This window comes from Solanum dulcamara, chromosome 6 (genome assembly GCF_947179165.1).
Source record: "Solanum dulcamara chromosome 6, daSolDulc1.2, whole genome shotgun sequence".
In the NCBI taxonomy this organism is placed as follows: Eukaryota; Viridiplantae; Streptophyta; class Magnoliopsida; order Solanales; family Solanaceae; genus Solanum; species Solanum dulcamara.
In genome coordinates this window covers 12065533-12078487 of record NC_077242.1, presented here as the reverse complement: position 1 = coordinate 12078487, position 12955 = coordinate 12065533, and the positions used below count along the sequence as shown (strand labels likewise).

Genomic DNA, 12955 nt, shown 5'->3' with positions numbered 1-12955 from the left:
CCATATTCTCTAAAAATTTCTACCATTTGAAAAAATTACAAAAACTCCTATTTTTGGATACATCACTTTACGCAATGTATTGGTTGGATACATCACTTTACGTGATATATTGGGACTTTGGATACATCATTTTACACGATGTATCGGTCGGATACATCACTTTACGTGATGTATTGGTTGGATATATCACTTTACGCGATATATCAATCGGATACATCACTTTATATGATGTATCGGGATGTCGGATCAGGACGTTTTGGGATGTATCCGAATTCTACCAAATTTAAGGAATTTTAGTAATTTAGAAAAGAGTAGAGATAGAATGTAATTAGCTTTTAATGTTATGAGATTTGTGTAATCCTTCCTTAAATATATGATATTTCTAATCATAACGTGGAGCGTATGTGATATATTTTGATATAATCATTTTTATGAGATGTATACCTTATTATTCATAGAAATTAGTCTTCATGAAAAAACCGCATAGGGTATAATAATAGAGAAACAAACAATAAGGTGAAGTTAAGAAAGTAAAGCTCCATTAAAAAAATTCCTACTAAGGGTGTGTTTGGTATGAAGAAAATGTTTTCTTATTTTCTCATGTTCTGTTGGTTAAAAATTTTGAAAAATATTTTTTTTAAGAAAATAAGTTCCTTGAAAATAAAGAAAGTTGGTACTTCCTCGAAAATTGGCTCGTTCTTAAAGCAAAAATTCAAGAAGAATATATATTATAAGGAGTCGTTTGGTGTGGTATACGGAATAATAATCTCAGGAGATTATTTATCTCACCATTTATATTTTAGTGATGAGATCCTAAGATAACTTATCTTGGAATAAATTATCTCAAGATAGCTCCTAAAGGTGTTACTATGGAAAAGAAATTCTTCGAATACGAATTTTACTAAAGCTAATGGTTAAATAGATTCCAAAAAAGACATATATATGTTTACGTACTAACCTTTTTAGAGAGGACACTGAAAATCAGATTACATACATTTCTTTATTTCTTTCTTTCTTTATTTATTTATTTATTTATTTATTTACATGTAGGGCAGTGTTTAGATAATTCAACTTTAAATTTTGAGGTTCTCATTTTTTAATATAAATTTTGCTTCATCTATTTTCTGTTTTATTATATTTTATTGAATACAAGGAGATAACAAAAACAACCAAACAGAATATAAATCATGTTTACAGGTTGAAAATAAACAAGCAAACAATATATAAGTTAATACATATATGTATTGTAGAATTTATGCTTCATACAAATGAGCCCTTTTCAAAATCTTGGGATACTCAACTAAGATGAGAAGTGGATATATGTATGGCACAATACATAAATCTGTCCTTCGACTTGGTTTTTGCTAGCATATATGTCCTTCAACTTTGGATGTGCACAAGTAGACAATTAAACTTGTATAAAAATTGAACAAATAGACACATTCATCCTACGTGGCGTCCTACATGGCAATTTTGCATCATATCTGACATCCTACGTGTATTATGTCACGTAGGACGCGTGTGTTTATTTGTTCAATTTTATGCAAGTTTAAGTGTCTACTTGTGCACACCTAAAATTAGAGCATATATATATGACGCCTATATGTATTAACTTATATATTGTTTGCTTGAACTCCCGTCACAGAAAGCACAAGAAGGGTTGAAATTAACAAAAGAAAATGAGATAAAAAGATTTAGAAGCCAAAATAGGCTGCCTATTTAATGTCAAGCTTACTAATGAGGAAATCATAAAATATAACCCTAAGGATTTTGTGGAACATTGCAAATATTTGTTGAAAGTTAACAAGACCACCATTAAACATATATCGAGATAGACAAACCTAGATTTGCTAATATAGAAAGATGCGAGAAAGAATATGGAATTTCTTCTCCCGAAAGATAGATCCAAAATCATGTAACTTATAAATAATTTCAAAAAAAATTCTAGTCCTTATTAATGTAAAAAGTAAATATAATTGGACGACATTGGGGCTATAATGTTGTTACGTTGAAGCTCTCTAACAATGATTTCTTTTTTTGTTATAATTATTTGTTTATTATATAAGTGAAACTTTCTTTGATTTGATATTTTATCGTATGCACTAATTACAAAATTTTAGCTTTAGACAAAAATCGAAAGCACTGGTAGTTAAAGCAACCGTTATTGTTCGTAATCAAATTAATTAAGGAGATTTCACTTTTTCATTGTAAATTTGCTTTTCTCCAATCGATTACTTAATTCTTTCTTTTTAATAATTGTGTGACATTCAGAATAATTGCTTGAGCGCAACTCAACTAATTTATCGAGTATATTGTTACTTTTCAGTTGTCATATCGAGTCATTATGTTTATCAAAATTTTAGATAGATGGCTGAATTGAAGAAAGTATCCCTTAACATTATTTTTTCTCCACTAGAATTTAAACTTTTATCTCCCATGATCATTTTGTTTTAACTCATTTCATCGATCGTTAGAACATATATACCACAGTACGATAATTCTCAATTACTTAGATCATATCAACTGGTTAACAACATCTTATTCAGAGATGAGAGATCACCAAAGCTTTTGATTGCAATTTTCCTATAATTAAGGTCATCATGGATATGTTACATATGACATTTTAACAACTTTGGGTGAATTAACATCATTGGATTCCATGTGCAGTGTTTAGGGACCTCCTACAGTTGTTCCTTTGAATTCACAGAAGTTGTTTTTGTTGGTCTCACTCTCTCATAAAAAAAAACTTTATTACGTACTTGTCTCACACAACTGACATTAATTATATGAGATTTTTTAAAAGTAAAGTTGTCAATCATCTAGTTATGGTTAAATGATATTTTTCTATGAAAGATACACGTGTCTTATATTTATTGGTTGGACATAAATATCTTGTGTTTGTAAATTTTTACAAATTAGTTAACTCTACGTTCGTTTCATTTTTCGTGACTCTGTTTTTTTACTAGCTCATTTTCAAAAAAGAAATGAAACATTTATGCATTTGAAAACAATTAAATTTTAATTTTTCTATTTTATTCTTAATGACATACTTATAACAAAAAGATTATATTCATAATATAAGAAGTTTTATTTCTTTTTTAAAACTATGTACGCAATTAAATTACTATGCGTTAATCAAAATGGAGGGAATAATATTACAAATATGAACCATCTTTATTAGATTGAAGTACCCCCACCTTTCACCTCTAATAATATTTGATAGATAAATAAGTCTATAATTATTGCTTAGAATTAAAAATAGCCTAGTTTGTTAATTAATTAGTAGTACGTACTTATTAAGTAATTGAAAGTCAACTAATTAATTCATCCATCGGCCTCAATTGTTGATAAGGAAGTATCATGTTTAAGTGACACGTCTTAAAGTCGTACAGACACAAAATTTGTAATTGTATTTCGATCGTAACAACTCCATATATTTGTGATCTAGAATGAATGGTGCCATCATATATAAGCTCTTCGAACTAGATAGTTTATTTCTCTTCAAAATGATGTACAAATGAACTGAACTATCTTCCTATTTATAGAAGAAAAGAAGCTCTTGCAAGACTTTTTAAGAAGTTGCTTGGCAAGTTGTCTGCTTGAGTTACTTGCAAGCTACCTATTTGAGCTATTTGCAAGTTGTCCGCTTGATTTCAAACTTATCCAGGAAATTGTATACGGACACTGGCTTTTGCGCTTGTACTTATCCTCAGTGTGATTCTTCTGTGTTCATGGTGTGGTCTGGGAATTCCAAATTTTGCATCTTCATTTGATTAAATTTTTGGGCTTTTTCTTGAATTAGACTCTTGATTTCCATACTCTATTGAAGCACTCTAAGTTCTTGATATCAATTTGGAATCCTCTAGTACTATGAGTGTCTCATGTGCTTACATTAGTAGGATAAACCTCAACATTTAATTGAATTTAAGCAAATCCTATATTTTTGACATGATGTCTTTAAATTGGAATTTATATAATACTATAGGCTAATGAATATTAGAAATTAAAGCAAAGCAAACATTATCACTAATAAGTTGGGATGTTACATTACCTCACTAGTTATCATGTTCTTGCTCTTGAAATCTCTCCCTCCTGCTCTTACTATATAAAAGAAAATCATGTTATAAGGTCCCCACCAGGTTGAAATCAAACCTAATTTCAATTTCCCTACCCTTTTTTTTTTCAATCACTATAAAAATATGCACTATAAATAACCACTAATCTAAACCTATGCCCAAATAAAACATTGTTTCATTTGTCTATAGCATGTCACTTAGGCCTCTTTGCACAGATTTTAGATATTGTTCTCTAGCTAGTTACGTTTCCCATACATTTAGCTGCTCAGAAACTAATTATTGTTATCTTAAATTTCAGTTAAATTAATTCTATGTTGTCATTTCAAATTATTCTACATGGATTTCTTCTCTGGGCTTCCATGGGTTTCTTGATGCCTATTGGAATTCTTGTAATAAGAATGTCAAATAGACACGAAGAATGTGGAACAAGGCTAAAGATTATTCATGCTATTTTACAGGTAACTAGTTTATCCCTTTTTTTAAAAAAACTTTTTTCTGTTTCACTATGAAATATGTGGAAAGGGTCATCACTTAGTACCTCAACAGGTACTAATAGTTATTACTCCGCTCGTACCATTTTATGTGGCACTGTTTTCTTACTCGTTTGTTCTCAAAAATATTAACACATCTTTTATGAGTACTATTCAAGATAATTATGATGGTAGGTATAACCGTTTAGTTCATCATGTGATACTTGTTAGCTTTAGAAAGTCTATTTACAAGTACTATAACATTATGTAGTGCATAAAGTTCACGCTAATATTCTTTTTTTATAGTGCAGGTACTATCTTTTCTACTTGTAACAGCAGCAGCAATCATGTCAATAGGAAACTTTGACAACTCTTTCACAAATAATCACCAAAGGATTGGCTTAGCTGTTTATGCTGCCATATGGCTGCAAGCAGCCACTGGGATTTTGAAGCCTGACAGGTAAAGGATATATACCTTAATTTCAGGATTTGTAATCATAATGCTGGCTAATGGCTATCCTAGTGATCCATCAGAATTTATGACAAGACAAGTTTTGCTATCAAGTCGCCAGGATTTGTGGCCAAATTCTGGTGATTCGTTAGGATTTGGCCAGGAATCCTAGCAATTATTGTGACAAGGCATGTTTCTCTCATCAGTTCGAAATCCTGGCAATTCTTCAGGATTTTGCTATGTTATGGTGGCCGCAAATTTTTTCTTGCAAAAGAAATTTGAACGGGGTCAAAAGTTAAATTGTGGCACTAAAAGATCCTAATTGTGCAAATCTTTCGAAGTTTTTTTTTTTTTGGAAACTCCAAGAAAATCCGCAGCCGCTACAACCTCTGCCACAGCCTCTGCCCTTCGGGTGAGCACTTTGTGCGCACTGGGTAAAACCCCTCACTGTGCAATCGCTCGAAAGATGGTTGAGTATTGCACCTTCGGGTGTGGTTGAGTTGGCTTGAGGAGAGGCTTCCACAAGGGAGATTGCGGTTTCGAACCCCCCTAATGCCTTCTCAATCTAGCTCGTCGCATGGGAGCACTAAAAGATCCTACTTGTGCAAATCTTTCGAAGTTAATTTCAGTAATTTTAAGTATTGTGTTTTGTTCTTCCTGTACAGAGAAAGCAAAGGAAGGAGTATATGGTTTTCAGTTCACTGGCTTCTTGGAGTTACAGTTTCTTTACTGGGAATTATCAACATATATACAGGTTTGCAGTCATATCACACAAGAACAATGAGAAGCACAAGTGTTTGGAACCTGGCTTTTACTGTTGAGATTGTTGTTATCCTTTTCATCTATCTGCTCCAAGAAAAATGGCCCTATATAAAGCAAATCAGGAGTAATTTAGTCAATGAAACAGCAACGACAAACGGAGTAAGGAACATCTTCAGCAGATGAGAAAAAGGAATTGTCACTCGTGTCATCATCAGAGCCATGTTAAGGCTTACAGACAAACAAATCATTTGCCTTCTACTAACATTGAATTCTTTCCAAACCTTGTTACAATTTCAGAAACAACTATGAGAGTTTTGTGTACTATCAATGTAGAGTGTCATATACAGCTTATAATACGAGAGAGTTTCTGTAGTATCAATGTAGAGCATCATCTACAGCATATAATACGAGAGATTCTGGTACTATCAACGTAGAGCATCATATACAGCATATAATACGAGAGATTTTATGTACTATTAATGTAGAGCATCATAGAGAACAAACAATATGAGAGATTTTGTGTCCACTTCTCTGCCTTACATGTTTTGTCTAAAATTTGCAACTAGCAAAAAGGATAACCCCTCTGCATTGGTGAAAAGCTAACTGATGAAGCGTAATGATGAAGCATAATGATCACACGTCTGTAATGCATTGTATGTCCAATAACAGGTCCCATTCTTCTATTCTTCCCTGGAAGTCGATGACTATTCATTATATCTGCACTTGATCTGAAGAAAATGGACACTCAAGCCGGAGGAAAATGCCCCCAGTTGATCACCTTTTGTTAAGAATCACTTGTTGCTAATGTAATACAGTACATATGCGATGATACGAAGTAAAGTTAATCTACAACTCCAAATGACCATTCATCTCAAGAGTTAACAGGGACTTTCACAAACTTATATTAGTAACAGAAATACAAAATATATATGCAAAGTATTCATACAAGTCATGTAAATAACTGCACATAATCTGTCTCAATTTCAATTCTTAAAATGAACAAGGGGTGAAGGATGAAAAATGTTCCAATTGTATCCAAGAAATAAAGTCATTTCTCTGAGATACTTTGTCCCGGTAGGCTTGTCTTCTGGTGTTTCGCTTCTGTGAAATAGTTAAGAACTTGGTACTGAACTTTTTCAGATTCTTACCCAAGGGAATGCTGGATTCATCATTGCGACCTCCAACCAACTTAGCAAGATGATTGCAAATTGTACTTTTATAGAGCTACCATCACTTTCATAACCTGTTTAAAGATCAAGTGAATGACAGTCATGAATAACTAAAGGGTAATTCGGCACTAAACAATGAAAGCCAAAAGGAAGCAAAGATGGCAAGTTTGCTTGAAGTCTTCCTATAACTTTTTGAGCAGAGAGGACAATAGGGATAATGAATGACCATGGTCGATGGTTCCAATTCAGATATGTCGACAGAAAAAACAAATTAGAAACTTTTTTCCTAAATACATTTTTTCAAAGAACATTTTCCTTTTTTTCCAAATACACATTTATTATAATAAAGTAATGATTCTTCTTGTTTCTTCTCTTTCCAACAGTTTTTGTGATATCTTTGGATCCAGTTCATTTATTACTGCATCACCTTTTTTTAACAATATCTAAGATCCTAGTTGCCCGTGGTTGTATCTACTCTTTACTTGCCTCCAAGATCAGTTCGTTTGTATACATTAGTGTGAAGTAGTTATCATCAACTTGGATGTGACAATATAGGATTAAATATCAGAAAGAAAATATAAGATAAATTATGTTTTGGGCTTATAAGTTGCTAAGAAGGAGAAGTAAACAAAGTGAATGCTATTGCAAACATGAGACAAGATATGTGTGCATTACCCATGTTAATTCAAAAAAAGAACAAGGACAAGATGCTGGTAAAATGATTAAACCTGTCTTGTCCCATGTAATCAACTTCAAAAATGTCAAGAGTCTAATACTGATCATAAACACTGACAAAATTCTTCTCTTAGCCAAAACATGATTTTCCTAGGGAGATTCCAACCAACTCATTCATCATTCTGTAAAGTAATCCTGATAAAGAATCTGTCTCGGTATTGAAGGAACCTACATCTTCTTTATTCCATTTCCATATGATCGACAATGTTGTTCATAATACTGCATGTTATTGTGTCCATCTATAATGTAACATTAGTTGTAGCTACTTGCAGCCCGAACAAGAGGACTCAGTACTGCATAATCAGGGAAGAGAAGTAAAACCTTCTGGGTAATATACACACTTTTATCAAGCATTTTGAGATGAAGAAGACAAGTTAGCACAAAGGAAGACATACTGCTCATGCACATTACCTGCCCTTGATCATCAAGTTAGTTTTAGAACTTGATTAGTTATGTTGAACATCTTTTGGTCAAACTGCTGTTAACTTCTTCCTCGAGTTGGCAGCTGTATTCTCACCCTGTATCTATGGAGTACCATGGGTGTGTGCTCAGCTAGCACGCAAGACAACCCTTCCCATGAACCACTCAACTGAAGGATGAGTTCCTTAGAGATCGAAGATTGGACTTCACCTGATCTGTGGAGTCTGCACAACGAAATCCTCCTGCAAAACCAAAAGTCCTTTATTGTGCAAGAGCACCTCTGATACAGTTTCTCCTACACAGTCAACTTTGATTTCATGTTGTCATTTGCTTTCACTCTAACCAATTCAAGCCATAAAATATCAACGAAATATGACAATATGGCAAGTAATCGATCAAACACCAGGAGTATGGTACATTTTAGTAACTTCAGATTGAGGTCACCACATGAATATTAATTCAACCCTTAAAACTAAATGCTTCCTTTCCCATATTTCATACATGACATGCTGAGCCCTTCCCATTGCTTCTCTGTTTCCAAATTCGGCATTAAGCAACATCCCTTTCTCTAAGTTAGACAGCATTTGATCTATCACCAACATTTATCACAAGAACACTTTCCATCAGCAAAAAAATTAATCTGTTTTTCCAATAATGGTGGTGCCAACCCCAACTTGTTTGGGACTGAGGCATATTAGTTGTACTTGGTACCTGCTGCTTCCCACCAATACATGTACATGGGTAACTTTGTCCACCAAACTTAGACAGATGGGAAGAAATCACCTAACAATTTTTCTTCTCTGATGGGATTTGAAGTTCTGAACCCCAGTTTCCCATGGGTCCCTTCCACCTTCATTGACCACTAAGAAAGTGCACAAAATGATGAAATCTGCAGGAGTCTCATAATACTATTTGTCTACCAACAACTTGGATACAGGATAATATTGGGTTTAATATTCTTAACTCTCCTTACATTCACCATACTCCTTTGATTTCATGGTGTCATTTGCTGTCATTCTAGCCGATTCATGTCATGAAATGATAAAGAAATATGGAAAGTAATTCAAACCACACCAAGATTATGGCACGCTTTACTAAATTCATGTTGAGATCCTCACCAGAATACTTGATGCAACACCCTTGCAAACTAACTGCCTCTCTCCCTATACTTCAGACATGAAATGCTTGAACCTTTTCCATTGCTTTGTCTGTTAATGCCTCATTAAGTAACATCCCTTTCTTCAGTTAGACAGCATTTAATATGTCACCAGTAATCGTTACATGAACACTTTCCATCAGCAAAATGATGAAATCTGTTGGAGTCTCGTAATACTATTTGTCTACCAACAACTTGTGATATGTATCTGAAGGCAGAGTGACAGTCCCCACAAACTCGAAGGTTTTTCATTATTCTTATTGGCATATCTGATGTCCGTGTAAGAACAAAGGCAACTGCAAGTCTTTCACTATGGTAGCTGAGGAGTTCTTCCTTATTCTCCAGTTCAAGATCATACAAGGCATATTTAATCTGTGGTACATACCCTGCATCCCTAATCCTCTTGTGCAGTTCCTTAAGTTTTTCATAAATTGCATGTTTATCTGGATGTGATTGATCACCAGCTACAAAAACATGAACACCATCTCTCATGCTAACCCAGCTGCATCCAGCTTCTTTCCTTACCGTTGCTTCTCGCATTGCACGCCGAGCCTCTGCCACATCCTCCCACTTCCCTCCTGAAGCATACATATTTGCAAGAAGCACATAATTCACAGCATTATGAGGTTCCAACTCTAAGAGCATGTGAGCAGCCTTCCTACCTAGATCTGTTTTACGAGTGCTTGCTCGACCACAGGCTCCAAGCACAGTCCTCCAGATAAGTGCATTGGGCTTTAATGGCATTTTATTGATGAAGTCCTCCAATTTATTCATCTGTCCTGCTCGTCCCAGGATATCAACCATGCATGAGAAATGTTCAATCCGAGGTGTCAGACCATATTGTTTGCTCATGGAATCAAAGTAGTCCATGCCCTGCTCGACGAATCCCACGTGGCTACAAGCTGATAAGACACCAACAAATGTGACATGGTCAGGTGTTTGACCATCCAGCTTCATTTTTGTAAAAAGATCCAGTGCTTTATGTCCATGTCCATGCCGTGCATAACCAGATATCATCGAGTTCCATGAATATATATTACGTACAGGCATTAAATCAAAAAACCTTGAAGCATAATCTATTCTTCCACATTTGGCATACATGTCAACAAGAGCACTCCCAACAACAATGTCAGATTCCAAACAGGCTCTAATTGCACAAGCATGAACTTCCATGCCATGCTCCAATGTTGCTATTGAGGCACATGCACTGAGAACAGAGGCAAATGTGAAGCCATCTAATTTCTGACCTTTGTGCAGCATAAGCCAGACTAAGTCCATGGCTTTTGGTAAGATCTCATTGTGTAAATATCCAGAGATCATTAAATTCCAACTCACATCATCCTTCCTGTTAGACATCCCACAAAATATGTTCTCACAGTAATCCATTTCCCCACACTTACCATAGCAGGCAAGAAATGTGTTTTCAATAGAATTAGCATCCATTGCACTATATTTTAGCACCAGAGCATGGATTTGACGAACAAGACCAAGAAGAGAAAGAGATGATATTGCTGAAAGGACATTTATAAATGTCACATTGTTAGGACTCCATCCAGCACACATCATCTGTATGAAGTACTCTATAGCTTCAGAAATAGATGTCTCAGAATCACCTAATGCACCGATAATGGTATTCCATGAAACTTGATCATGTTCTAGCATCAAGGCAAACAATTTCTTGCATTCAGCCACACGTCCAGTATCAGCATATAAAGCAAGAAGAGTATTAGACACTGAAACATCAAAATCAAGTCCTAACTTTATCCCTTCACTGTGCAGTTGTTCCCCCAATCTTATCCAATTCAGGCTTCCACAAGAACTCAAAGTACTTATCAGTGAGTAATTTGAAGCAATCAAACCTGTTCTTCTCATAGATTGGAATGTCGACATTGCATCTTCAAAACAATCATTTTGATCTAGAGCAGAGATCATAGAGTTCCATGATACTGAATCCTTATTAACCATGATCTGGAAAACAGAATGGGCAATTTGGATTTCACCAAATTTAGAATACATATTAATCAGAGCATTTCCAATAGCAGCCTTGGAATTGCACAAACCAGTTCGGATAACATATGCGTGTAGCTCTCTACCTCTTATTTTCCCTTCTTCAAACGAAGAGAATTCAGGAAATGCACTGAAAAGAACAACAAAGGAATCAGAATTGATTTTAACTAAGTCTCTCATCTCCATGAATACCTTAGCTGCGTCTTCTCCCTGACCAAGTCTCACCAATCCGACCATGAGCCCATTCAAGGAAACTGCATTCCTTGCACCCATCCGTTTAAAAACCTTCATTGCTGTATCAAGTGACCCAAATCTTCCAAAACCACTGAGCAGAGCACTGCCTACATACAAGTCTTCCAAGAGTCCAGACTTTTCAATGTTTGCCAGAAGCTGCTCCAGTAAAAGCAAACCACAATTAACATGATTAGCAGCAGTAGTAATTAAGCTGCCAAAAGTGAACTCAGTTGGTTTAAAAGTAAACCCCAAATCCTCTTTTTGCATATAAGAGAAGAGCTCAAAGGCAGAAATTGCACCTCGCTGAGAGTAAACTGAGATAATAGAATTGCAAGATACTGAATTCTTATTCTCTATCTCTTCAAAAACACGCCAAGCATAATCACCATTACCTGCACAACTTCCGTACATCGAGATCAAGACATTGGAAACAACTTCATTAGAAGCATGTCCTGTTTTCAAAAGCAAACCATGAATTTGCATCCCCAATCTCAACCCACAAGCACCTAAACCCTGACAAGACCTCAAAGCACTACCACAAGCATAATGGTTAGGAATAAACCTCGACGAAACCATTTCTTGGAAAACTCGACATGCCTCATCAGGCATCCCATTTTGAGAATAACCCGTAATCAAGCATGCCCAAGTAACTAGATTTCTGTTCGGCATTTCATCGAACACATCATGAGCAGAGATCAAATCAGCATTTTTCACATACAAATTAATAAGGGTGTTGCACAAATACAAATCTTTAACAGCCCCATATTTTATAATATCCAAATGGAGTCTATGGGCATCGTGTTCAGAAAAAGAAAGCAGGTATTTTTGCACTAGATATTCGCATTTGTCTGAAACTGTAGGAACAGAATATGCTGGCTTTTCAGGTAAAACTGCGGCTCCCAAATGGGTTGATGGAAAGATAGGATTTGTATTGTTATTCAAGAGATTAGTGGAGTCCTTGAATTGAAATACTGGTTCTTGGGTTGGAGGGAAAGATATGTCTTTTGTTCTGTAAGCAGAGTGATTTGAGAAAGACTGAAAAATAGAAGCTGCAAATGTGGTGAAACCAAAAGTGGGATTTGGATTATGATGCAGTAGCTTGTTCCGCGTTTGTATCATTGCTGTCATAAACATGGTCACCGCTGATTTAGCTCAAAAAGGTTCTGCTGCTGCATCATTTAACCTTGGCGCCATTTCACCACTCTAAAAATATTTAGGTTGATGGTAACGGCTAGCACATTTTTAGGACTTTCTTTCTTGTAGCCTCTAGGACTCTTTTTATTCAGTTTTTTAAATTAATTTTATACTTATCAGCTTTCTTATTTTTAGGATTATAATTATGTAGCTTTTTCTATTATCTAGATTTTCTTTTTAAGTTGTATTTTATTCTCAAGTGTATATGTAAGGGCCAACACAATAATCAGTTCTTTTGCTACCGGTACTTTTCTCTCTCTTTATGGTGTTCAGAGCTCTAT

General features: G+C 34.9%; 2 protein-coding genes across 6 annotated transcripts; one reads left to right on the top strand and one right to left on the bottom strand.

The window, feature by feature from the left end:
* The first annotated feature begins 4345 nt into the window (after nucleotides 1-4345).
* Nucleotides 4346-5972, top strand: LOC129892644 (cytochrome b561 domain-containing protein At4g18260). Its single transcript, XM_055968231.1, has 3 exons — nucleotides 4346-4534; nucleotides 4858-5006; nucleotides 5663-5972. The coding sequence occupies exons 1-3, from the start codon at nucleotides 4388-4390 to the stop codon at nucleotides 5940-5942; spliced, it is 576 nt and encodes a 191-aa protein (XP_055824206.1). The 5' UTR covers nucleotides 4346-4387; the 3' UTR covers nucleotides 5943-5972.
* Nucleotides 5973-6392: 420 nt separating this feature from the next.
* On the bottom strand, nucleotides 6393-12731 carry LOC129892643 (putative pentatricopeptide repeat-containing protein At5g09950). Of its 5 annotated transcripts, none has more exons than XM_055968227.1 (3): nucleotides 8075-12731; nucleotides 7604-7956; nucleotides 6393-7002 (listed from the first exon to the last, which is right to left on the bottom strand). In XM_055968227.1, exon 1 carries the CDS (start codon nucleotides 12612-12614, stop codon nucleotides 9348-9350), a length of 3267 nt encoding a protein of 1088 aa, XP_055824202.1. In that variant the 5' UTR covers nucleotides 12615-12731; the 3' UTR covers nucleotides 6393-7002; nucleotides 7604-7956; nucleotides 8075-9347. The 5 variants fall into 5 exon arrangements, with proteins under 5 accessions (XP_055824202.1, XP_055824204.1, XP_055824203.1 ...); XM_055968229.1 differs by having other exon boundaries at nucleotides 7657-7956; XM_055968228.1 differs by having other exon boundaries at nucleotides 7836-7956.
* Nucleotides 12732-12955: the final 224 nt, after the last annotated feature.